The sequence below is a fragment of the Equus asinus genome, chromosome 9 (genome assembly GCF_041296235.1).
Source record: "Equus asinus isolate D_3611 breed Donkey chromosome 9, EquAss-T2T_v2, whole genome shotgun sequence".
NCBI classification, from domain to species: domain Eukaryota; kingdom Metazoa; phylum Chordata; class Mammalia; order Perissodactyla; family Equidae; genus Equus; species Equus asinus.
Window position 1 is genome coordinate 12,885,953 of NC_091798.1, and position 25,605 is coordinate 12,911,557.

General features: G+C 44.8%; 1 protein-coding gene across 4 annotated transcripts in view; it reads right to left on the reverse strand.

Moving 5' to 3' along the window:
• The window catches only part of KCNIP1 (potassium voltage-gated channel interacting protein 1), a 344,635-nt gene that overhangs the window by 41,870 nt on the left and 277,160 nt on the right, over positions 1–25,605 (reverse strand). The window contains exon 1 of one of the 4 annotated variants that reach the window (XM_070517104.1): positions 4,427–4,542. The exons of the other annotated variants lie outside the window; for them this stretch is intronic. Within the exon in view, the coding sequence (XP_070373205.1) occupies positions 4,427–4,535 (109 nt within the window). The 5' untranslated portion in view covers positions 4,536–4,542. Of the gene's footprint in view, positions 1–4,426; positions 4,543–25,605 lie in introns of those variants that run through there. 4 annotated transcript variants of the gene reach the window in all.

The following is a 25,605-nucleotide window of genomic DNA, read 5'->3' on the forward strand; positions in this document are numbered from 1 at the left end:
TACAGGATTTAGGACCTGATACCATTGGATGGCCATGATTCAGCCCACGGCAGCCTAACTGTATGAGGTTATGTGTATTTCACCAAGAGGAATAACACAAATATTCAATGAGTAGAAACAGTGATATTCTGATGTTCCAGGCACAGTTTAAGTGCAAGTTTTGCTGCAATTGGACATTGGAAAGTGCTCTGGGGTGGGACTCAGAGGACTTGAATTGAGTCCTGAAATTGTTACTTCCTAGCCATGTGGCCTTGAAGTCAAAGCTCCAGAGCCGCAGTTTTTTTAAAACTATAAAATTAGTTCAATAATAAATAAGCTCTTATATCTCACAAGATTTCTCTGCTGTCCAAGTCAAACACTGAATGGGCAACGGTTTCTTAAACTATAAAGTACTAGACAGGCACTAAGCCCATAAGAAATGCTTAAAGCTGGTTATGTCTGGGTAGTTGGCTTCATATGAACCATATTCCAAATATTTTGCCATCAATTGGATCCAGCAAACCTCCAGAGTAATATCACATGTTTCATACAATTTAGAATACGTAGAAAATTGACTCTCTCTAAAGACCCCCAAAAACATACCTGAATTCTCATGGTTCCCCCAAGAGCTTGTCAAGTTATTATTATTGCTATTATTTTTGGCTGTGGTTCTGGCATAGCCTGTGATATTCCTGATTTTGCGAACATTTTGTGGTCAGAGACATAGCAAAATGACCCTATGTTTAGACAGATATAAGATACGGCAGCAGGAGAACCCACTTTGTGAAATGCTGATGTGTGCCTCGCTGCTTCAGTCGATGCTTGACCTGGAAGAGTGAATCACATCTGAAGTTACCATGGCAGAGCCAGTAGACATGATGCTTTGGGGAAAGAGGACTCTTATCTGATGAGGGTAAAGTTGTATAAGGCTGGCTCAAGAGCAGCAGCTGAGAAGAGAGGCAGAGAATTAACTGGTAATGGTCCCTGAACCTTCTAGGGGGCATTACCTGTGTGTCTCCTCCACGCCCCTGCCTTGATCTTCTCCTCTGTGCAGTCTCTGCTGTCCTTACTTTGGTGGAAGTGGTGATGAGCTCGACTGACTAGCAGGCCCTGGCAGTGAAGGCTGGGTATGTGCGGTGACATAGCATAATGGAGAAAAGCCATCCCAGCCTTCCTAATCTGGAAGTTTCCCTGGCAAATTCCAAATCTAAAGGGAAGGATTATACTGCCCAAGAGGACTGATGGTCTTAAACCAAAGACATAAAGCATGGGTTTTGTCTTTTTTACCCTGAGGAGTAGTGTATTCATTTGATTGGTATGCTCTAAGGCTGAAAAAGAATTAAGCATTTATGAAGTACCCACTATGAGACAGATAATAATCTTGGTACTTCCTCATGTGACACGTCATTTAATCCTTACAACAACAACATGCAGCACTACCACTACTGTTATGGGTTGAATTGCGTCATCCAAAAGGATAGGTTGAAGTTCTAACCCCTGGTACCTGTGAATGTGACCTTATTGGAAATAGAGGCTTTGCAGATAGAATCAAGTTAAGATGAGGTCATTAAGGTGGGCTTTAATACAATATGACTAGTGTCCTTATAAGAAGAGGGAAATACCATGTGAAGACAGAGACAGCAGGGAGAAGATGGTCATGTGAAGATGGAGACAGAGGTTGGAGTGATGCTGTCACAAGCCAAGGAACACCTGGGGTTACCAGAAACTGGAAGAGACAAGGAAGGATTCTCCTCTACAGGCTTCGGAGGGAGGATGGCGCTGCTAACACCTTGCTTTTGGACTTCTAACCTCCAGAGTTGTGAGAGAATAAATTTCTGTTGTTTTGAGTCAACCAATTTGAAGTAATTTGTTACAGCATCTCTAGGAGAGTGACACAACCATCATTCATATTTCTTTATTTTTACAAATGAGGAAAGTGAAAGCTAGAGAAAAAATGAGACTTGCCCAAGGTTGCACAACTGATAAATGGCACATCCAGGATTGGACCCAGCTCTTTTGACTCTAGGCTCAATATCTATGCTATTTCTAAATTACCACTAAAAGATAAAATAAGAACAAGACCAAAGGCCTAAGAAAGACTACTGATGGGTTCTTCAGAGATGGTCTACCACTCTCTTTAAATTGACCACATCACATTGGTCCCAGAGTATTTAGTAGGAGATGGTATTCTCCCCTTAATAATCAAATGGGTAAACAGAGTTTCCCATATCACATACACATTAAAAATGGCACTTTATATGGTGAGGGCTCTAGCATTAGAGCTTATTTGTGGTATAGACTTAATGACAGACCACAGACCCTATCTGGGTTGGCTTATTGAGGCACTTGGTGTCGAGAACAGAGGGCAAAATTTCAGAGGGAAATACCTCCTTGTTGCTATTGCTGTATCTTTGGAAATTTTATGTAACTCTTCTAAACCTGTCTTCTTCCTTATATAAAAGGAACAATGACATCTACTTTGCAGTGTTGTGTAATTTTCTTCCTTAGAGTGTTATTTTGAGGGTTACATTAGCTCATGTATATAAAAGCACCTAGAACACTATACCTGGGAAATTGTAGGTGCTGAATAACTATAAATTCCTTCCTTCACCAGGGGTTCCTGGAGGCAGTCTTAAACATACGTTCTTTATATTTCACCTTAACACTCTCATCACTATAATGTCGGATGAATAACTGATATCTTCTGTGGTGATAAAACCAAAAGCTGTAAGTTTGAGAAGATAAAGCAGGGAAGAGAGATGGATACCTCTGAAGATGGAAAGGAAGAGCAGGGTCGTATTTCCACTGCATCTTTAGCCATATAAAGAAGGCAGAAGCTCTTGCATTAATTTGTAATCTCAGTGGGTATCTGCTCTGAAGCTCTGAGCAGGGATGCAACATCATCTCTTGGGATCTGGTGGAAAGCGGGGCTTTGCTCAACTGCGATGGACTGGCAAGCTGAGTTTGGAGTTTTAGAAGGGCACATCTAAGAGAGTGAGGGCCGGAAAAAGTCTGTATGTGTGCACAGAACTATTCTTCCAGCTTGTAGATTTCAGGTGGTTTTTAAGAAAGAAGTTTTCTGAATGTGCTTCCACTTTCAAAATCTCCAGGAAACACGATCATAGACTCATAGATTCACTAAATTTTAGCTGAAGCTTAAAAAGTTCTTGCATACAGTGCTAACGCACAGAACAGATAAAGTGGAAGTGGTTTTGTTGAAGCAGGGATGAAGCCCTCAGTGACTGACTTACCACCCCATCACAAAACTGAATACAAAGAAACTTTTGGGTCACTCTAGAATTGCAGAAGCAGAGATCAAAAATCATCAATATTCTCCTAGGAAACTGAGATCCAGATTAAAAAAATGACTTGGCCAAGGTTAAACAGAGACAGATCATTGATAGAAACCAGGTCTCTTGACTCCTAGTTCAGAGCTCACCCAACAACATCATTTTGCAGTTTAATCTGGTCTAGCTCAGCTTTGGTTGGTACTTTAGCCAGTCCTTTGTCTACTAAAGTATTTCATTATGATGTATGGTTACGGCATGTGATACCTCTTGGAAGAGAAATTCTGTCTACACCATACAGTTATGAAAGAATATACATTGAATGTGCATTGTATGTACATTGAATATACGTCGTTGGAGGCTGGTCTTGTTTAAAGAATGGCTCATCAAAAGTGGAATCTTTCCAGGAGCCTAATTTTATGTGAGAAGAATCATATAGAAAAACTATGTTCTATTTGGAACAAAATCTCACGAGGGGGAAGAAAATACTCTTCATTTCTTGAGCCCTTTTAACTTTGGAAACCAAACCACTAACTTTTTAGTCATAAACACCATAGTTACTCTAAATTTTTAACTGCATTCTTACTAAGGAATGGAAACTAAAGTCACACGTGATGAGGTTGTTTTAGAGTATGGGTTCTTAGGAGGGAGGAGGTTAAGGGTTGGGGAAAGGAACTGACATTTGTTAAATGTCTTCTAATTGTCAGGCACAATGATTAGCATCTTACAAACATTTTTACCACCATAATCTTCCCAACTACGTCTTAAAGTTAATCAACATAATGTCTTGTAAAAGTCATTGGCTCCTACGAACAATATAAATAGTTATCAGACACTTCGAGAGAGGATTGTGACATATTGTGCTAGTTTCACATAGCTAGTAATCCATCAAGACTCACACGCACGTAGAGCCGGAAGAGAAGATCCTAACTCCCCTCGCGCTCCCCAACTCTCCAGGAGCCACGTTTCAGAACCACGGACAGCGCACCACTGGGGCGATGTGAGGAGGGCGGGGATCCATATCGCTCTGCTCTAGCCGGGCTTTTTCAAATCTCTCGGGTCTCCGCGCTACTTTACGTGCATTTTCTAAACTACTTTCACAACAACCTAAGCTGAAAAACACACTTATATAAGACAGGGAAGCTCGAGGGTCCGCTTACCGTCTGACAAGTCAATCAGCCCGAGGTAGTGCAAAAGTTTCAGAGAGGAGCACAGGACCACCACTATTCCCAGTGTTTGCAGCCCCTCGGACTCGCCCTCCGCCCACATCCTCACGGAGCACTGGAGCACCAGCCAGACGCCAGGCGGACGTTTAAAGCCAGAAAACCCCGCTTCCAAGCCTCCCTTCCCGCTGTCGTCCTAAGTGCACGGTTTATTTTCCCCAGTCTCTCTTCCTCGCACTCTCTCTCTCCCTCCCTCCCTGCCTTCCACTCCTCCCATCTCCCTCCGCCTTTCTCCTCCTCCTGGCTGGCAATCTCCACGTCGTTCATAGGAATCTTTGCTTTTACTTCCTCTCCTCTCAAGGCAATTTCCCCAAAGATTAACCAGCCCCTAAACATCTGCTACCTGAGTGTAACCATAATTTGGCAACAACTGAGGACATATTCTCTCTGTGACCCAGAGGGAATGTGTGTGAGTGTAGACTATTTGAAAGACATACAGGAAAAGACAAGCTTTCTATCTGAGATAGACTTGGAGGCAAAGGCTATTTTTCAAAAGGACAGCAATTTGTTTTGAATTCTCTAGTGAAAAACCAATCAAGCTCATTTTGGAATACAGGTGGTCCCTGCTTTGATGTCACAAAATGTCCCTGGAAACCATATCACCAAGAAGGTAACTGTAAACTGGGCCGAGTCCACAGTTATATTTGTGTTTGGGCTCGTTTTGTATCAGTAGCAGAAATTATTAAAAGGGTAGTCAGGCTGACTGAGTGATCATTGGGCAGCACTGAATGAGCAAAACTTCTGGAAATAAAGCAAAAAACAGGGAAGCAAAAGAGAGATGCTTGGGTGTGTCCTAGGCTTTTGGGCTCTGTGGAGAACTTTACACTCTTCCTGCGCTGGACTGACAGCAGTGAGCCTGGAGCGGATAGGCAGTCAACATGGTAAAGAGGGGAGGAGTGGAGACAGGTCACAGAGACCTGTCCTGGGGCAAGTTCCTCAGTCTCCATGAGGCCCAGTTTCCTCTTCTGTGAATAAACCTGCCTGAAATAAGAGAACTTGTGCCAAGTGTGAGAACAGAGTATGCCCTTAACAAATGCTGGTCTCAGATTTTGAGAATACACTGTGTTGGCACCAATGTGGGGAAAAAAGACACTCTCGTGACTTGTTGGTGGGAATGTAAATTCATATAACCTCTTGGGAGGGAAAAAAATCCATCAGAAATAAAAAGGGTATATATCATTTGATAATGAAATTTCACTTATAGGAATGCCTACATGTGTGCACAAATGTATATATACAAGGATATTCATCACATCATTTGTTTATAACAGAAAAGAGTGAAAAAACTTACATGCTCATCAGAGAGGAAACTGTTAAGTAAAGTATAGTGCATACATATAAGGAATACTATACAGCCATTAAAAGTATACAACACATTTATGTATCTTTTCCTGGAAGAATAATGTAAATATATTATTAAATTAAAAAAGTAAGTTGTTCAGTACATTGCCATTTAGTTTTGAAAAGGGACATGCACACACATACATGCTGGCATATACAGAATATATTTCTAGAAGGATACAGTGGTAATTGAGAATTTTAGTTGCTTCTGGAGAGAAGAACTGAGGATCTGGTGTCAGAGGGGGACATGCTGAAATTTTCTCCCATGTATGTGTGTAATCGATTTGAAACAACAATACCTAAATGTGAATGCTGGTCTCTCCTTCCTTTGCTTCTTTGTGAAAGGGGAAAAATATTCTACATATCTGAGTGAGACTCAGGAAACTCTTGCCTTCTCTGCCCTGCACCTCCCTTCTTGGTTCTGTATGTCAATCTCCATTCTCCCTTGTGCCTGGGCAGTAGTGTCCTGGAGTCAGGCCATTCTAGCTTGTGACAGCTCATTGTAAAATTTTCAGGAAATCAGCCAGGCAGGTGTTAAACCTTTGATGGCTTGAAATCATCCAAAGCAGGAGTCTTTACACCATGGAAAGCGGCAAACACTATAAATGAGTGCTTTCTCCCCTCCACACCATCACAGGTTTACCAGGACACCACTTTTCCATTCCAGATTCCACCCGCCCCAAGGGAAACCTGACAAATTCACCTGCCCAGAGGTTTTCCTGACTTCCTGTGTTTCCTCTCCTCTGGAACCATAGCAAGTGTAACTCTTAACCCAATGGGCTTAGCGGGATTTTAGGCATTAGCGCAGCCAGACATGAGGAACTAAATTAGGAGCAGAGAGACTTCCAAGTTTCTGGTAAGTCACTACTTTGTTCTCTTGGCTTCTGTAGCCTGTACCTCTCCTGATTTCTACCTGCTCCTTCCTCTCTCTCTACTGCTTCCTTTTCAACAACTCTCTGCCTTGTAAGACTTGTGCTCTCGCTGACTCTGTCTCACCTCTTCATTCTCCCCTTTTGCGAGCTTCTGCATGCTCATAGCTCCAGATGTCAGCTCTGGGGAGAGGCTCTGGTCTCAGCACTTCTCTGTCCCACATTTTCACCTATTGTCCTATTTCACCTCACACACAGCATTCCAAGTTCAGTTCCACCAACAGGTATTACTGAGCATCTGTGGGAGGCAAAGCCAGGTGCCAGGAACTAGACTTAGTTCCTTGCCACTTTCTGGCATTTCTGGGAATGAATGACATGAGGAGGAGGAGCAGTAGTTCCCACTTTCTGCCTTGCGGTTGCCATGTAAAGACTGAAATTATTCCAGAATTCTGGCCTCAAAGACAAGTCCCCTCCTGATTGTCTCCTAACCTTGAACTTCGGGAACTCCTGCCCCTCTGGCGAGTTATCTCAATGGCAACTAGGCAGACTTAACTACTATTTTCTAGAAATTGTGGGGTACTTTACACAGGCTGTCCCCCTGGATTCTCACAACATATCTTTGGGATATTGCCATTTTTCATCCCCAAGAAGATCAGAGACAAATTCAGGTCTTATAGGTAGTGGGTGTCTGAGTGTCAAACCCGGGTCTACCTGTGTCGGAAGTCCACGCTGTCCTGTACATCCAGCTAGTGAAAGGCGTATCTGTGGTTTGGTATTTGTGAGAGATACATGAATTATTTATTAGAGAACCTGCCTTTTCCTCACATCACATTTCCACACAGCATTATGTGGTGTCTGTACAAATCTTTCCTCTACGTGTAACCTCCTTTTACATTTTTATTGAAGTTCCATCTTTCAGGTGATGAAAAATTTTTGCCCAAACTGGAGCTCCTGCAGAATCCATTTCACAAATTGCTTTTTCTTATTTCCATACAGATTGTAAGGTGAATATGTTTGCATTATAGATATGAGCTTGTACAGAACTGGACACTTCTCTTGCTAATTTGTACCAAATTACTATTTTTTGGCCAAGAATCTTCATTTTGTTGGCCCTCTTCAATTCTTTATCAGCACTAGCAGGCATTTTTTTCCTCCAAGCTGTTTGCCATAAAGGAACAAAGGTTTGATCATTCATGAGACGTTCTCTCTGGGTGAGGATGGCAGGGGTAGGGGTGGGGTGTGAGGGGGGGAGGGAGGGTTGGGGGTGAGTGAGTGGTGATCCAACCTCATGTACCAGACACCTGACGTTTGTTCTGACTCACACACCACAAAAGACTGGATTCCAATTCAGACCTTCACATCCTGACAAATGAATACTGGCCATGGTCTTCAAGGTTCCTTAGGAATCTTGGGAACCAAGATGGTCCCACTCACAAATGCCTAGGGTTTTGGTCAGGCTGATATAACCAAATACCGTAGACTAGGTGGCTTAAACAACAGATATTTACTCCTCATGATTCTGGAGGCTGGGAAGTCTGAGATCCTGGTACTGGCACAGTCAGGCTCTGGTGAGAGCCCTCTTTCTGCCTTGTAGATGGTTGCCTTCTTGCTATATCCTTACATGGTGGAAAGAGAGCGAGCTCTAGTCTCCTCCTCTTCTTATAAGGACACTAGTCCAATCTTGAGGGCTCCACCCTCATGACCCATCTAAACCTAATTACCTCCCAAAGGCCCCACCTCCAAATGCCATCGCATTTGGAATTAGGGCTTCAACATATAAATTTTGGGGGGCACACAAACATCAGTCCATAGGACCTAGTTTCTGCCAAACAATTGCAGGATCACAGAATCTCTGGATTTCAACTTTAGCTCTGCCACCTACTAGCTGTGTGACCTGTGAGGAATCATATCAACTTTTGGAGCCAGTTTCCTCACCTGTAAAATGGGGATAATATTGGTACCTGTATCATAGGATTGTTGCAATAATGAAGTGCAATAATGCCATAACTGCTCAGCACAGTCCCTGACATCCAGGGAATGGCAGTGCAGCACAGAGGTTCAGAGCACAGCCTCCGGGGCCAGACTGCCTGCACTGACTCTTAACTCTGCTTCTTACTTAGCTCTGTGACTACTGGTGAGTTACTTAACTTCTCTGTGCCCAAGTTTTTTCACCTGTAAACAAAGATAATCATAATATCTGCTTAAAAGAGTTGTTGTAAAGATTGAGGTGGCTTAGCAATTATGCTGGAAAGAACTATATTAGTATCATTATCATTATTATTATCCACATGCTCAAGGAGATAATAATGAGCTGGTCCCAAGGAGAAGTCACAGGTTAAGTGTCTATGTTTGGAGGTTTGGATGGGGAGAGGAAGGAACGCTAGAGGAATCAGACTTCTTCTAGAAATTTCTGCCTGTTTCATCTTCGGTTCTCCAGCCACAAATCTTCCTTCCAGACAAATGGTTTCAGCCGAGTACGGTTTGTCGTTGCTTGAACTTGACTTGAGTGTCCGCCCCCAGCGTAAAGAAAATAAAAACCTATTTTAGCTAGCTACTTCTGCTGCTCTCAGCTTGCTCATTGCTGCAGAACCTGAAGTCAGCAGCGGTGTCCTGTGGTGCAGTGTCCCACAAGACCGGAGCTGTCCACTTGTTAACTGAAAACACATGTGCAATGCCATGTCCACATTCACTTGTCTCAGTAGGGCTTGCTGTCGGTGTCTGAGTGGTTCTCCTAGTCAGGTACTGTTTAAATCTCATTTTTATAAACTAATTTGGTAGGAGCCTCATCTTCCAAAATGTTCTGCTGCAGTTAGTATAAAAATAATGCCAATAATTGCATTTAGAGTTTTCTTTTCTTTAAAAGGTGGGAAAGAAATAAAAGAATTCCTCAGAGCACCATCTCCAGGCTCTTGATTCTACCAGAAAGGAAATTATTCAACTGCAAGATGGTTATGGTTCAGAGAGAAAATCATTACTATTCCCATCATTGGTCAAAATGGGGAAATTATTTCTGTTTTCTTTATCCTAGCCCTTATCTTGGTGCCCTTTTGGGGGCACTGGCTGGATTTGTTTAAATTAGTTTTATAATGATGATGATAATTGTACAATAATAAATGACATATGCTTGCCTTCCTTCTTTCCTTCCTCCCTCCCTTCTTCCCTTTCTTTCTGCCTTCCCTCCCTCTTTTCCTTTTTTTCTCCTTTCTCAGATATTTATTGGGCACGGCTTAGACACTGCGCATAGATGAAAAGAAAAGCCTTTCCCTTTAGGAAGTTCACAGCGTCTAACAAGTCCTCTAGGATTTTTAATTTGCAAAGCTCTTTGTAACCTTTTAAGTCACTTTGCCTATTGTGGTTTCTCAACAAATGTTTATTGAAAAAGTACTATGCCACTCTTCTTGATAAACTTTTAAATTAAGGTTCAGCATTATTTTTGTTTTACAGATAAGAGAACACAGGCCAAGAGAGGGAAACCAAATGCTATTAGCATTTTCACCGGCAGGCACTGTGCTGGCCTTTCACGCAGGTTTTTTCCTTTATCTTGATGGCCACAACAGTGGGTACCAACTGACAGAGGAAGCTCAGACAGGGCCAGGTGTCTCCCAGGAGGGGACATAGCTAGTTGGGGTCAGAGCCAGGCCTGGAGTTCGGGTCTCTGTGTTCTTTCATTCAGGACATTCTCTGGCTGCCCAAGGCTCAGATTCCCTGGTCAGGATTGGTGGGCAATTAGGGATAAGGTTCAGGGTTGGTCCTGGTCCACAATTTTTCTGTTTCTGCTCAGTTCTTTCCTCAGGTTCTCTGCTCCCTCCTCAATAATAGTTACTGCAGTAATAATAGCCACCCCACTCTGCGTTAGATATTTTACAGGTTATCTCATTTAGTCCCAACAGCGATCTGACTTCTTTGCTAGCCATTATTGCCCCTGATAGAATATTTACGGGATGGGGCACACGCTGAAAGGCAAACACCTCTCTGCATCTAGCTGGGAGCCCTTCTCTCATAAACACATCACTGGGAAGAGGTGTGCTGCTTCAAGCAGCTTCCTGTGGAATCCAACCTCCGCTGGCTCTCCACTTCCCGGGCCCCAGACCCTCAGCGGTCAGTTCCCAAAGCCAGATCTGTTTATTTGATTTTGATTTACCATCAGCTCCATGGAAACTGGGGGCAAGGGAGACGATGGGAGAGAAGCTTCCTAGTTTTCTTGCTGGATTTTAGAAAACCCTCTGGAAAGATCATCCCACGTACCTTAGGAGGTCAATTTTGTGAGGATCTTGAATGCTGCTTCAAGAATTCTGTGTCCTTTGGCATGAACTTCAGGCCCCCCCTCCTCAAACTTTCAGCCTGCGGGACTCATTCCTCATGCTCCATCTTGCCAACATTCCCCTCCCTTCCCCAACCACAGTCCCAGGCTGAGGAGGTGGAGATGTGGGTCTCTAGCTTAAAACAGGCTAGAATGCAGGAGTTGACGCTTCCTGGCAGGGAAGAGTAACGAGAACATTCATTAATGAGTGCACAATGTTTGTGTCGATTGTCAGTGCACATCATTTCTTGGTATGAGCAAAACTTAACGTTGTCAGTGGAGAGTCATTTGTAAACAAAGACAGTGAGTCATGGCATTTATACATCCACTGACGAGTTTCAGTTTTTACTCCCTTTGCTTTCTCAGGAGGGATCCAGGCTCTGCTGGAATTTTAACGGAAGTCCTAATTGAATACACACATTCTTTCCTTCCTTCCCTCCTTGCCCTCATTGCTCTCTTCCTTCCTGCTTTTATACCTTCATCTCTCCATCTCTGCGGTGTCGTGTTTCCTGTCTAGTATGCCCCAGCCACCGGGGATTCAACAGTGACCAGGATCAATCTCAGCCCCCCAGGAGCCTCTGGTCCAGTGACTGTCCTCACAAACAGAACTGCAGACAGGGCACCAGTTCTAAGCAGCTATGTTCCAAACAGAATGCGTTTGATATTGCCTTCCTGCCTCTCAGAATTTGACTTGCACTGCCCTCCGCCCATTCCCTTGTCTGTTTCCCCACATGGAACACTCTCTTCTTTTCTCTGCTTGGCTAAAACTAACTCAGTCATTTTTCAGGGATTCAGCTCAAGTCTTGACTTTCCACAGCCTTATAACCTGCTCTCCTTTCTCTGAATGCAGAGCATGTATTTGTTTGTCAATCATGTGCTTTTTGGGGAAATCTCTTGCTTTAATTTCTTGCACTGCTAATTAACTCTCAGCTACACCGGTGAGAGTTATTATTACTGTAGGAAGGCAGCATGGCATAAACACAAAGAGAGGGGATTTGAAGGCCAACTTGGTTCCATTCACGTCTCTGACACTCACTAGCTGGATGACCTTCAAATGACTTGACCTTGCTGAGCCGTCATTTTTCTATCTGCGAAATGAAGACAGTGGTGCTTCTTGAGTCCCAGGACACCCTTGTTGGCCATGAATACAAGGATGGTTTCAAACACTCTGGTAGGAGCATCTGCTTTCCTCCAGGAAGGTATTCTCCTCCTACCCCCCAGGGATGTGTCTGTGGGGCCCTGTCTAGGGCCCAACATAGGACAGTCCATGGGCTGAACTTTGAAAACTGGAGGGCGGGGGGTGTTTGCTTATGTGTTTATCTGCCTAGTAGACCCCAAATTAATTTCTTTTATGAGATCATGGAATATTAGAGGAGAAGAATAAGTCCGAGGAAGCATCCTCAAGAATTCCGCAGTGCCAATGATTCTCAGCCCTGCGACACCTGAGGGATGACACATTCCCACGGGGACAGCGGTTGAGGCAGTAGTTCCTGCCTGATGCTGTGGGGGGTGGCGAATGGAGAGAGGATTTCAGAATCTCCAAGGGGCAGATTGCGTAATCGGAAGCTCCCCACGTGATTCTTCTGCACGTTCCCCCCCATTAGAACCTGTTCACTCTAACTCCTTTAAAAAGCATTGCGAAACATTTCAGACATAGAAAGAGGTATAAAAATAATCTATGAATACTCATATACCCATCTTAGGAAATAAGGTTATACCAACAGAGGGGAAGCCCATGTGCCCCGCTCTGATTGCACACCCCTCCCCCAAATAGCCATATCCCGAATTAGGTGATTTCCACTTCCATGCATTTCTTTTTAGTTTTACTACCTATACATATCTATGTATATTCCGTAAGTAGTAGATGGCATCATTTTACACGTCATCACACTTTATATAGATAGAATCATACCTCATATAGGCTTCTGCAATTTGCTTTTACTTTTTTTTGCTCAAACCTATGTTTATGAAATTCATCCATGTTGACATATGTAGCTGCAGTTCCTTTATTTTCGGGGTTGTGTTATATTCCATTTGGTGGCTATGCCATGATAAAAACACCATTCAGCTCTTGTAGATAGTTAGGCGGTTACCACTTTTCTGCTATTGCCAACTCTGTGGCCTGATCATTGTGAATCGTGTCCCTGATGCACATCTGCAGGAGCCCTGTTAGGGCAGTGGTTTTCAATGGGAATTTTTCCCCCCAGGGGATACTTGGCAATATCTGGAGACATTTTTGGTGTCACAACTGGGGGATGCTACTGGAATCTAGTGGATAGAGGCCAGAGATGCTGCTAAATGTCCTAAAATGGGTAGAACATCCCCCACAACAAAGAAATCTCTGCTCCAAAATGTCAAGAGTGTGGAGGTGGAAAAACCCTGCTTTAGGGTAGGAGTGGAATTACTGTATCACAGGATTTGTGCATGTTTCATGTTACTAAGTATTGCTGAGTTGTCTTCCAAGGTGTTTGTACTGATTTATACCCCAACCAGTAGAATGTGTAAGACTCCCACCCACCCCCATTTTACAGATGAAAAACCTGAGGCCTGGGAGGGGTGTGGACTGACTTGAACAAGGTTAGAGAATGACAAGGACATTAATAACGTGTTGACAAAGACATAGATGTTATATCCTCCCAGAGAGGACACAGCAAAGGAAGATAAATCTAGATGTCAATCCAAGAGGCATTTACAAAGTGTCTATTACGTGCGAGGAACTATACTTTATACACATTGCCTCTAATCTTCTCACACTGCAGAACTTAGTATCACAGACAGCGCAGCTCGCTTAATAGCAGGGGCTTTCAAAACAGATAGACCTGGTGTTGAGTTCCAGAAGAATTATTTACTAGCCCTGGGCCTTGGGAAAATTACTTGACTACTCTAAGCTTCAGTTTTTCTCATCTGTAAATGGGACTCATAACAGTATCTACATCATAGTGTTGCTGTGACAGAGATAATGCAACAGGTGATCCACAAATATTACCTGTCATTGTCATCATCATCACTCTCATTTAATAGATCAGGAATACAGCCTCAAAGTTTCACTAAATTGTAATCATGGCTGGTAAGTGGCAGAACTAGAATTTGAACTCAAGTCTGTCTGATTCCAAAGTTCATCTCATTTTGACTGTGTCATGTTGCCTCCATGGGAGGGGAGAAGCCATAGCCCCATTCCACTAATTTAGACTTTTTTGCAAGGGGCGGGGGGGTACAGCCAACATGAATTACTAAAAGTCAGACTTCATCAAATGCTTTTAAATAACAAAGTTTAATGGTTTCATGAATATTTAGCACCTCAACTAAGTAAAACAAATGCTTCCAAGCCATCAGTCCCCTGGGGAGCTGCTGTAATAGACAGACAAGGATGATCTGTAATTAGAATATGGACTGCATGCAAATGACGATTCTATAGAGTAGGAAACAACTTACTCTCTTACAAATTATGAATATCTCCTTTGCCATATTACTGCTATTAACCTACCTCATCCCTGAAGACAAACCAACTAAAACCTACCGCCTCTGCAAAGGATCACAAATTTCGAATTAGTGGTGTCAGAATGAAGGATGCTGGCCTTCCTACACCATGTTTGCAATCATGTCCTCCAATTTCTCCTCCATTTCCCGCCCCCCTCTTTCCTCCTGGGAAGACATTTGTCTTCAGAGGCTGGCAATGAGGTATTTGCCATTATACATATTATGACATATTTTACATATGCTCCAAGAAGCCGGGGCTAAATTACACTGGTGAGTTATTAAAAACAGCTCTCAATGCTATTATTATTTATTGCATTTCCAACTCTCTGCAGCAGCTGATTACACTGCTTAATCTTGTATTTTTTTTTTTAATTCCCCACCCTGAAATTAATTCTCCCTGCAATGAATAAGCAAGGTTGGCCACACTGAGCACCCTTTGGAAAGAAAGTTTGGATTCTGGAAAGGAGTTTGATTGACAGCTCTGGGACTGAGCCTCTGTTTCCCTAGAGGAGGAAATCTCTCACTTGAACTAGGAGCACCTCTTCAAAGTGCTTCCAGAGGGAGTTTAAACCACAGGGCTCAGCAGGCCAGTCCCTTCCATGCGGTGTCTGCTGCTATCTTTGGCCTTATTGAAGGCCCTTGATGATCTGCGCCTGCCTACCTCCCAGCCCCACCTCTCCCAGCCCCGCCTCTCCATCCAAGGCCTGGGCATCACAGGGACGTGGATTTCCTCCAGTGCCAGGCTCCGCCTTCTGAGCCTTCCTACCTCCCAGTCCTTTCACCTCAAATTCTGCCTCCACCCTTCTTTCCTTGGCCAACACGTTTTCCTTTCAAACTCGGCTCTGGAACTATCTCCTTTGGGAAGCCTCCCTGGTGGGGAACGGGAGGGTTTCTTTCCTGCTTCTGTGAAACCCTGTGCTTCCATCAGTTGTAGCACTTGACACACTGTATCGTCACTGTGTATTTATGCATCTGTTTCTTGTCACACTGTGACCTGCTTGAGAGCAAGGTTAGATCTTAGTTGTTTAAGCTCCCAGCATAAGGCCTAGCACAAGTAGGTGCTATAGAAATTAGGAAATCCAAAAGTGGAAGCAGTGCAGTGGAGTAGAAAGAGCCAAAGCTCTTGAATTAGGTGTTTATTCATTCAATTCAACAAGTATTTATTGAGCATCTGTTATGAGCCAGGCACTGTGCTAAGCACTGAAGATACAATGATTAGACATCGATGGTTACAGTGCTAATGACCTAATGAGGGAGAGATACATGACTCAGATAATAGCATAAGCATATGGGGGCAGCCCGGTGGCGCACGTTCTGCTTCGGCGGCCCAGGGTTCGTGGGTTCAGATCCTGGGTGTGGACATGGCACCGCTTGGCAAGCCATGCTGTGGTAGGTATCCCACATGTAAAGTAGAGAAAGATGGGCACAGATGTTAGCTCAGGGCCAGTCTTCCTCAGCAAAAAGAGGAGGATCGGCAGCAGATGTTAGCTCAGGGCTAATCTTCCTCAAAAATAAAAAATAAATTAAAAAACATAAATAGCATAAGCATATAAGCTGTGACAAGTGCTATAAGGGAAAAATACTCAGGGCTATAACAACATAAACATAGGGCCCAACCCAGGCCAGAATTGGGGTAGGGAGTTTCATCAGGGTTGCCTTCCTTGGGGAAGTGATGCTTGAGCTAAGAGCTGAAGGATGGATAGGTATCAACTAGATGACAGGTAAGGCAAGAGTGTTTAAGGAAAAAGGGACAGCATATGCAAAGATCCTGAGGTGAGTGGGAACCTGAGTGTTGAAGAGGTGTCTGGGAACTGAGTGAAGGCCAGTGCTAGAGCCAGGGAATGGACAGAGTGGAGGGGGCATGGTGACAGATACGCCTGGAAGACACTCAGGGGTCAGGCCATGTAGAATCTTATAGACCACATTAAGGATTTGTCTAGCCTGGGCACAATGAGTTTTAAGCAAAGGAACAACACTGTGTGTGTGTGTGTGTGTGTGTTATGTGTTTTAAAATGTCAGCAATGTAGAGGCCAGAATGGAAGGTGAAAAAGGACCCAGAGATTGTGGGGTATATACCCACAGACTGCGTCAGTGGCAAGGGGAGTTAATGACTGAAGCACCACATGGAGGTGGGAAGCCTTCTAGAGGTTCTCGTGGAGACAGCCGGACTGTACGTCATGGTCATAGGCCTGCTTTAGGATGTCCTTCTTCTTCCTTTCTTTTTTTTTAAAGATTTTATTTTTTTCCTTTTTCTCCCCAAAGCCCCCCGGTACATAGTTGTATATTCTCCATTGTGGGTCCTTCTAGTTGTGGCATGTGGGACGCTGCCTCAACGTGGTTTGATGAGCAGTGCCATGTCCGCGCCCAGGATTCCAACTGACGAAACACTGGGCCGCCTGCAGCGGAGTGCGCGAACTTAACCACTCGGCCACGGGGCCAGCCCCCGGGATGTCCTTCTTCTAATGCAGAAGCTCATACTGGGGAGGGCTCAGCCTTCCCTGGGGTTTGCTGGTTTTGGGGCCTCTGCTTTAGAGTTGAGCTCCCGGGGCTATCACATCTGAGCTTAGGCCAGCTTTACTAATTAATAGTTTATGCCTCCAGGGTAAATAGGTCAGAGAACTAGACTTTACCCACAAGTTCCACCTCTAAATTCTAGGTCTTGGAAGGGTTAGATCAGCTCCAGACTAGATATAACTTGCTACTTTAGGAAGAATGGGACGTTGGGATATCATCTGGTTCATCTTTCCATTCCATCCATCCATCCCTCCATCCCTCCATCCCTCCATCCATCCATCCATCCACCCATCCATATCCAACCATCCATATCCATGCATCCAATATCCATCCATCCATTATCCATCCATTCATCCATCCATCCACTATCCATACATCCATGTCCATCCATCCACCATCCATCTATCCATCCATCCATCCATCCATATCCATCCATCTATCTATCCATCTCCATTCATCCATTGTCTATCACCCATCCATCATTTATCCATTCATCCAACAAATATTCCCTGAGAAAATGCTGGAGGAGAGTCTAGAACCCGGCCTCCCAATCCCTAATACGGTCCTTGGTCTGCCCTGGTCCACACCTGTCATTATGAGTTAGTGTCTCTCAGCTGTAGCAACGCAGATGGAGTCTGGCCCAGAGGCTGTCACAGAATTTTGTTCTTTCAGTTCTTCGGTTGCTGAATTGGAGCTCCAGGCAAACCCTGCATTCTGCTCTCTTGATTTAATTGGCCCATTATTTTAAACTTTCGTAGATAGGGGAATAAAAAAGTCAGCGGAATATTGTATTCATCACATTCAAATTAATATGCTTCATTATCATAAAGACAAGGAGTGTAGTTGCAATATTTTCTCCAAACTTTTAATTGAACAGAGCATGGGAGGGGGAAAAGCGAGAATGGAAACCACCAAGCTCAGATGTTGTTTTTCACTTTCTCAGAATGTGTGCTGTTGGTGATCCACTCATCTCATTAGTGTTAATTGTGAACTAAAATAAAATGGCATTTAACACTGTGCTGAGACTTTAATTAAAGCCAAACCTTCATACTCAGGGACTGTCTGAAGTCCAAGGTGGTTATTCTAAAATGTATAAATTTCTTCTGAGCCAGTGGTACCCCTAAACCCACTCCATCCCCTGCTGCTGGAAGGCCACTGCTTGTAGAAACCAGCTATCCATCCATCCATCCATCCATCCATCCATCCATCCATCCCTTCAACAAATAAAGTTTAACTTCAGCATTTAGACTTTACTGTAGCTCTGGAAGAAGGAAAACGAATATTTGTCAAGTACAACTGTATATATCACTTCAAATACATTACCTGAAACCTAATACACCACCAGGAACACAGGAACTGTAAGGGTAGTTAGTAGTGCTGTATACATTATCTCATTTAATCACCAAAACAGTCCCACGAGGTGGGGACAGATTATTATTATATTTATTTTACAGAAAGTAAAACTGAGGTCCAGAGAGATTAGATGACTTGCCCAAAGGCATATTCACTTCATGTTTTCCTGCTTTACAATGCTGAACTAGAAAGAGTATTCTGGATTATCTATATTCATTCATTCATTCAACAAACATAGATCACCTCCTATGTGCCAGGGTCTGTGCTAGGGGCTGGGGAGAGCTTAATCCCATTGCTCACAGGTTCAGTGGGGTGGCAGACAATTGGGTGGTGATGACGAGTCAATGTGATGGGTGCAGAGAAAGAGAAGCAGCAGGACTATAGGGGCACCAAGTGCCGCCTGGGAATCTGGGAAGTGTTCTTCAAGGACGTCAGATTAGTGGAACAATTTCACCCAGGATTCCTACAGAAGGATCAAGTCAGAAAAGTGGCCTAATGGCTTCTCTTCCAGAGACTCTGGCAAACCCAAGCCCAGATGCCCAGCGGCAAATAGGGCACAGCACGGACCCAGCCAGACTGCAAGAGGACCTCCATGAAACACCTGGAAACCATCCCCACGTAGCAGGCCACTGACTGACCACAGTCATCTGGGTGGCCTGGCATCAGGGTCCATGGATAATGTTGAAGCATCAGTGCCTGGTACAGACAAGGCACTAATGCATATTTGCATTCCCTTCCTCACCCGTTATGACTCCCCAACTCTGTCTGCTTACTGGGTTCTGATACCATGATTGTGTTCCTCCTCTGCATGCCTACATTCTTTTTATTTAATGAAAAAATCACTACAAGAGAGCAATCACTGATATGGTCAGGAATTCAGGGACTTCTAGGGCTGCCCATTGACAAGGGAAGAGATGGTGGCCCGCACCAGGGAAGGGCACCTACCCCACGTCATACGGCATAGCCAGGACTTAGAGCCAGGACTCTTGACCTTACTTTGGTGATATTTTCCTTATCCTGGCCCCGCGCAGTGGGGGACCTTTTAGGAGATGCTCCTGTACCGGTGGGAGGTCAGGATGCTGTAGAAAGTGATTCTTGCCCACAGAGCTTAGCTTCCTGTTTGCCCAAGTCCCCTCCCCTGGCCGGGAGCCTCACTGCACAGCGACCCTGTCTGTCTGTGACCTGTCCTGCCAGCTCAATACCTAACCCCTCAGAGGTTTCTCCTCTTAAGCTTCATATTCAGGGAAGAGTGAAGCAGTTTCAAGGAAAAGCACACATTGCTTTTGGCCTCTCCACATCTGTTCCCTGAGATTTCCTTTAGGAGTGAAATCTGCGACTCAAAGTGGCAGTCGGGTCCTAGGATCCCTTCAGTCACAGTTATTAGTTTAAGGATGGGCACACAACTCAATCAGAACCAATGACATCTTATGAAACTTTGGAGTTTGGTTACTTGAATCAACAAATTCCCTTTAGCCTTAGCAACCTGGGGATGGTTTTTCTGTTACCTGCAACCTAAAGAGTCCTGAATGATGAAATCCTGAAAATAGTAACAAATATGAAATGAGTGCTTACTCTGCGCGAGTTACTGTTTTGCGTTCTTAATTTTGTGAGGTTATTCAGTACTCACGGGAACCTTACAGACACACAGCACTATCATCGGGGTGAGGTTAAATGTAAGTGAGGGGGCTGGCATTTGAACATGGGCGGCCCAGCTCTGGAGCCCGTGTTCTCGGCAACAAGGCAGCTCTGCCCCTCGGTCTGTCCCCTTTTCAGTTAAAGCCCAAAGGCCCTCTTTTCCATTTGCTGGTCCTGTGGAGAGACAGCTCCTCACCCAGCCTACCCCAATTCTTGGGAAGTGCCTGAGCAATTTTCTGAGGTCCCTGTGGGGGAGCAGTTTGCTTGTGCAAACACGTCCCTCCCAGAGGCCTGCCTTCCACGCTAAGCCTGCACTTCTGTCATTGGGACCGTGTTTCTTTGGATTATTAATAATAATTGTAATTATAATAGTAGTTTTTACTTGTTTAATATCTGCTAGGCCCTCTTTTAAACACTTCGTACACATTATCTCTTTTGATCCTTAGAAAAGAGGAAAGTAAAGTCAACTCTCAAGCCCAAGGCCACAGAACTAGGAAGCGTTCTCGTCCTCAGAGCCTGCTGGAGGACACAGCCTGACCCCTAGGCCCTCTGCACCTGTGACCACTCAAAGGGAGGAGTGGGCAGGGGCCAGTGAACAGACAGCTCAAGAAAGGCTGGAATGACTGTGTGCTCCAACACAGCTGTGAGCAGCAAGCAACCCAGTTCCTCCCCCGCTGGCAGTAAGAGCCTTTGGTCTGTTGGAGAAGATCAGAGTAAAAGTACAGAAAGGACTTCTCCAGAGCCAGCAACCAGCCAAACGACTAAGTGGAAATGCCCCAAAACATTAACTGTGGCTCTCTCTGCTGTTGAGTTATGAGGGATGCTTATCTTCATCCCTATTTTTTCACACAGTTGCTAAATTTTCCACAACGAGCATGACTTATTTTTATACTCATAAAGAAAATGAAACAAACAACAGCCCATTATGAAAATTAACATAGGATTTTCCAATAATAGAAATCAAGATTCCTTAGAGAAATGGATGATCCCAGGGTTGAGGCAGGAAATACACAAAACAAGCCTCGAGCATCTTGTAGCACCAGAAAGCAAGGAAGTGCTCAAAAAATGAACAAAACCCCTAAATGATGGGGGCATGTCAAAGAGACACAGACATCAACTGAAAGGGCTCCCAAAGGCCAAGGGTGGAACAATGTGAACAATAAGGAAGAATTCCACACAATTTATGTAGATACTTCTTCACCCTCCAGGAGGTGGAGCGGAACTCCTCACTCCCCAGGTGTGAGCTGTGCACAGTGACTTCCTTCCAAAGTGGACAGGATGGAAAGGGCAAGGGAGAGAAGCTTTACAAAGGAGAAATCTGACGGACCGCACCTCAGCCGGGCTATCAAGGTCAACATCACAGTGAGAAGCCCTGTGGATTGTATGATCCTCGACACGATGTGATGTGGCTGGCTTTACCTCGGTGGTTTTCCTCCCCAGATCCATATCCCTGGTCTAAGCATGAGAAGAACTTTAGCTAAAACCCAACTAAGGGACATTCTACAAAATGTCTTCACAGCAATGCCTCAAGACTGTCTATGTCATCAACATGGAGGAAAGTCTGAGAAACTGGCACAGCGCAGAGGCGCCCAAGGAGACAGCTGATGGAATGCAGTGGGGGGTCTTGGATGGAAACTTGGAACAGAACAAGGAATTAGTTAAAAAGCAAAGAAATCTGAATTAAGTCTGGACTTTAGTTAACAATCATGTAGCAACATTGGTTCATTAATTGTGGCAATGCTAAGGTAAGACATTAATAATAAGGGAAGCTGGGTGAGGGGTACATGGGAACTCTGTACTATTGTTGCAATTTTTCTCTAAATCTAAAACTATTCTCAAACAAAAAGTTTATTTTAAAAGTTAGATAGGAAAAATAAAAAGGAACAGGGAGAGCCAGAGGTGGCGGATGTATGTCACAGATGCTTAGATGATCACTCACACCCAGAGGCCACTCGGCTGGAAGGAGAAATGGTTTAACTCCCAGTGACTCTTACTTTGCCTTTTTTGTCTTATAAAAACATAGACTTCTGGAAATAAGTCTGTTTGCTGGACTGGAAGGGAACAAGGTTCTTGCATCTCGCTGGCCTTCCCGGAGTCCCACAGGGTCTCCTAGCAGTTAGATTTATTAACTTGGTATTTTCTAATGATTAACATGGATCAATAATCTGCTGAGTCTGGCCTTAAATCAATTGCCCCATTAATGAGAATGAAAGCACCATTTTATTATCAAGCCCTGGACCTTTCGCAGAAAAGGCTTCTGGGGTTTTGGGCTTCCATTCCCTCTGCTGCATGTCGGGTTAATTAAAACTCCCTCTCAGGTCCCGCATGCCTCATGCTTGGGACTCGGAACAGAATTAGCTGGAGGGAAAGACTTCTGGACAAACGGGTTAGAGTCTTTCACTCAGTCAGACACTCAGTTGGTGAGTCCAACTAAATTTTACTAAGGACCTACTAAGTGCTCAGGTTTCTGCTCAAATGCCGCCTCCTTTGAGAGCCACCCCCCCACCCCCCACCCTTACCACCATATCTAAAGTATCAGGGTCCACATGCTCTCTGGCCACTGCTTTAGTTTTCTTCAGAACATTGATTATTACTTGATATTATATTTAATATGTTTGCTTATTGTTTTACTCCCTACGAAACCGAAACTCCTACGAGGTGCTTGATGCTGAAAGTGATAGTGGGCCACGGAGAGAAGTGGTACAGTGGGACTCATGTTTTGGAGATGACCCTGCCCGGAGAGTGTGGAGGACTGGAGGGTGTGAGGTCGGCTGGTGCTGGTTGGGTGTGGACGGAATGGGCACAGTTGGGGGAGGGTGCTCCGGCTGGTCAGGAGCAGGAAGCCCACCTTGGTGGGACTCGGGGGCCATTTGAGGAGGAAGCAGGAAGGCTGATGTCCGCGTGTGTGTGGAACAGGAAAGCTGCAGCCCTGGGGCTGGAGTCCCGACCTCTCCTCACGCTGGGTGTTCAGCTGCCACCCAGCTAGGCTGGGAGGGACATAACGACAAGTGTTCATTAACTGGGCTTCTTGTTACAGCAACTATAACCAAAAGTGTGGCGCTCTGAGCCCCAGCTGGCACGGCCCTGTGATTTACTTTAAGCAGGCAAATTAGCGCTTTGTATAAAAGTCATTCTCCTTTAAATATTAAGAGGAAAAAGTTTTTCATTTTCTTTGGTGTGTTTTTTATTACATCTTGAGGGCAAAGGCTTCCAATTTCAAAATGGAAATCAATGAGAAACATGATTGAATTTCGGGGAACTTGGTATTGCAGCCAACAGTTTTGGACTGGGTCAAAGTTCTGAAGGCTATCAATAGATCAATAATTCATACTAAGAGTTGGGGGGTTTGAAAAGCGACTGGGTCTCACTTTCCAGTGAAGTGAACTTAGAATCCAGTGTCACTTCAAGTCCATAATGTTCTACGTTCTTTTGGGGCTGGTGACATCTTGAGATAAGCTTTCTGCTTCGTACATTTCTCCACACTCCTCCCACCTCAGTGGGTCAGAGTAAGGATTAAATGGGCATGTGCATCAGGAAACTGGCCGGAGCGGGCAGTAATAGTAGGTCTTACAACCATTCTAACCTTGGGAGCCCAAAGGGGCCAAGAAGAAATCCAGGGGGTTGTTAGGAGCTGTGATGAAACGGAAGTTAATTCCAATAGTAAAAGCTCTTCTCTCGAGGTTAAAGTTCTGAAAGGAGAGTGAAACACAGAACAATAAGGCAAGGAGTCTGGTCCAGAGCCTGGCTCAGACCCAATGCGGAACGTTCCCTGTGCTGTGTGCGTTAGTTCTTCACTACCCTCCATGCATTTTGGAACATGCAAGATATTTTCAGACATGCAAGATTCTGAATGAGCCTTCAGAAAAGAACTCTCTAGAGACACAAGGAGAACGGAAGAAGGGAACCCCCCCAAGAGTGTCAACAGTGCTTCTCTCTGGGTGTAGAATTCAGGTGGCTTCTTCTTTCTTCTTTCTGGTCCTCTGTATTTCCCACGTTCTCCACAATGAGCAGATATGGCATTCACAGTGAAATCCAGTGTCCCGCACTCTCTCTGTGTCTCCCCTACATCCTCCCACACCTTTGTCAGGAGTCCCTTTGAAGTATCTCAATTCAGATGTCCATCTGTTTCTTGTTGGGATCCTGGCGCAGACTCACATAGAAGGAATTGTAACCATGAAGAAACGAAGGTGAGGCAATGCCATGAAATTCCAGGGGGAGGTGGCTGCTTGCCAAGTGCTAAGATCCCTGCCTGCCTTCTTGTGGTTTTTTTAAAAAAGTGGATGGGGGAAGACTAGCTTACATTTGCGAAGTGTTAAAGGCATGCCGACAAGAAATACAACTTTGTCTTTGAAGTTCACAGAGAGGAAAGAGAACAGAAAAAGAGTAACTTTCTCATCACATGTCCTGATGTTTTTGATGCTGGGCCTGGGCACCACCGAAATGATCTCGTGCCCCACCGGCCCTGTGTTTTTGGAAACCTTGGCTTACGTGGCTGCTTCTGTTCTGTCTGCTGTGAGATTGCCGGAGTTTCTGGGCTCCCAGGGCCCAGACAAGAACATGAGAACTGTCATACGTTCAGACCCACCGTAGGGGACGTTGTTGGATTGGGAACTGGGGACTGATGCAGCCTTTGCGGTGACCCTGCTCACATGCAAATCTGATCAAGTCACAGCTCCATTCATTTCTTCCTCCATTCACTCACTCACTCATCTAATGTTTCCCATGTTCCCGCTGTGGCCTGGGCGCTAGATTTTGTGGTCTCAGTGGGGCACAAGACAGTCCCTTCCTCAGCATCCCACCACCAGCAAGAAGGGAAGGTCTTTATACATGCAGGAGGTCCTCCGTGATCTGCCCCTCCCCACTGCCTCTAAAACCTATCTCCTGACATTTCTAGAAAAGTGATGGCTGGTATGACGCCCCATACTCCTTTGACTTCTGTAGAATCCCCCTCCTAGTTTTTTTTGTCTCTGTGCCTTTGCTTACACTGATCCTTTTGCCTGCAATGCCATTCCTCTAGGCCCAGCTTGGGGGTTACCTCCTCTATCAAGAGCCTCCTTAGAGACCTCTTAGCTGGCCCCTGTGAGGACTCCTATCCCAGCTGTTACAGCATCTGAGGCCCCATCTGTTTCCTTCCTGGGCTGTGAACACTTTGAGGCCAGAGCCTGGGTATCATTCACTTCTCAGGTGTCTGGGGTCTGGCAGAGGGTCTGGCACCCAGTTGGTGTGCAGTAAAGGTTTGCTGAATAACTGAGTGACTGGGAAGAGATGTAGGGCTGCTGCCCAACCTGGAGGGAAAGCCACCCAATTTCTTCCGGTCTGCAGGTGTGCTCTTGCACTCCTGGAGCGGCTGGTTTTGCACGAGTGCTGAAGTCTCTCTCCCTGTTTTTAACTCTGAGTTCCCACCAGCAGTCAGGAGGCTTAGGTGATGTGGCTGGTGGATTCTGTAAGAGCTGGGAAAGCATGAGGGCTAGAATGATGTGGGGGGACTTGTCTGTCCTTGGGAAGTGGTTAATCTCAGGTGTGGTCAAGGGCATTCGACATGGAGCCACAGAGCTGGAGGATCCATAGAGGCCCACTAATCAACCCCTCACCTTCCATATGGAACCTGAGGCCTGGGTGAGGAGAGG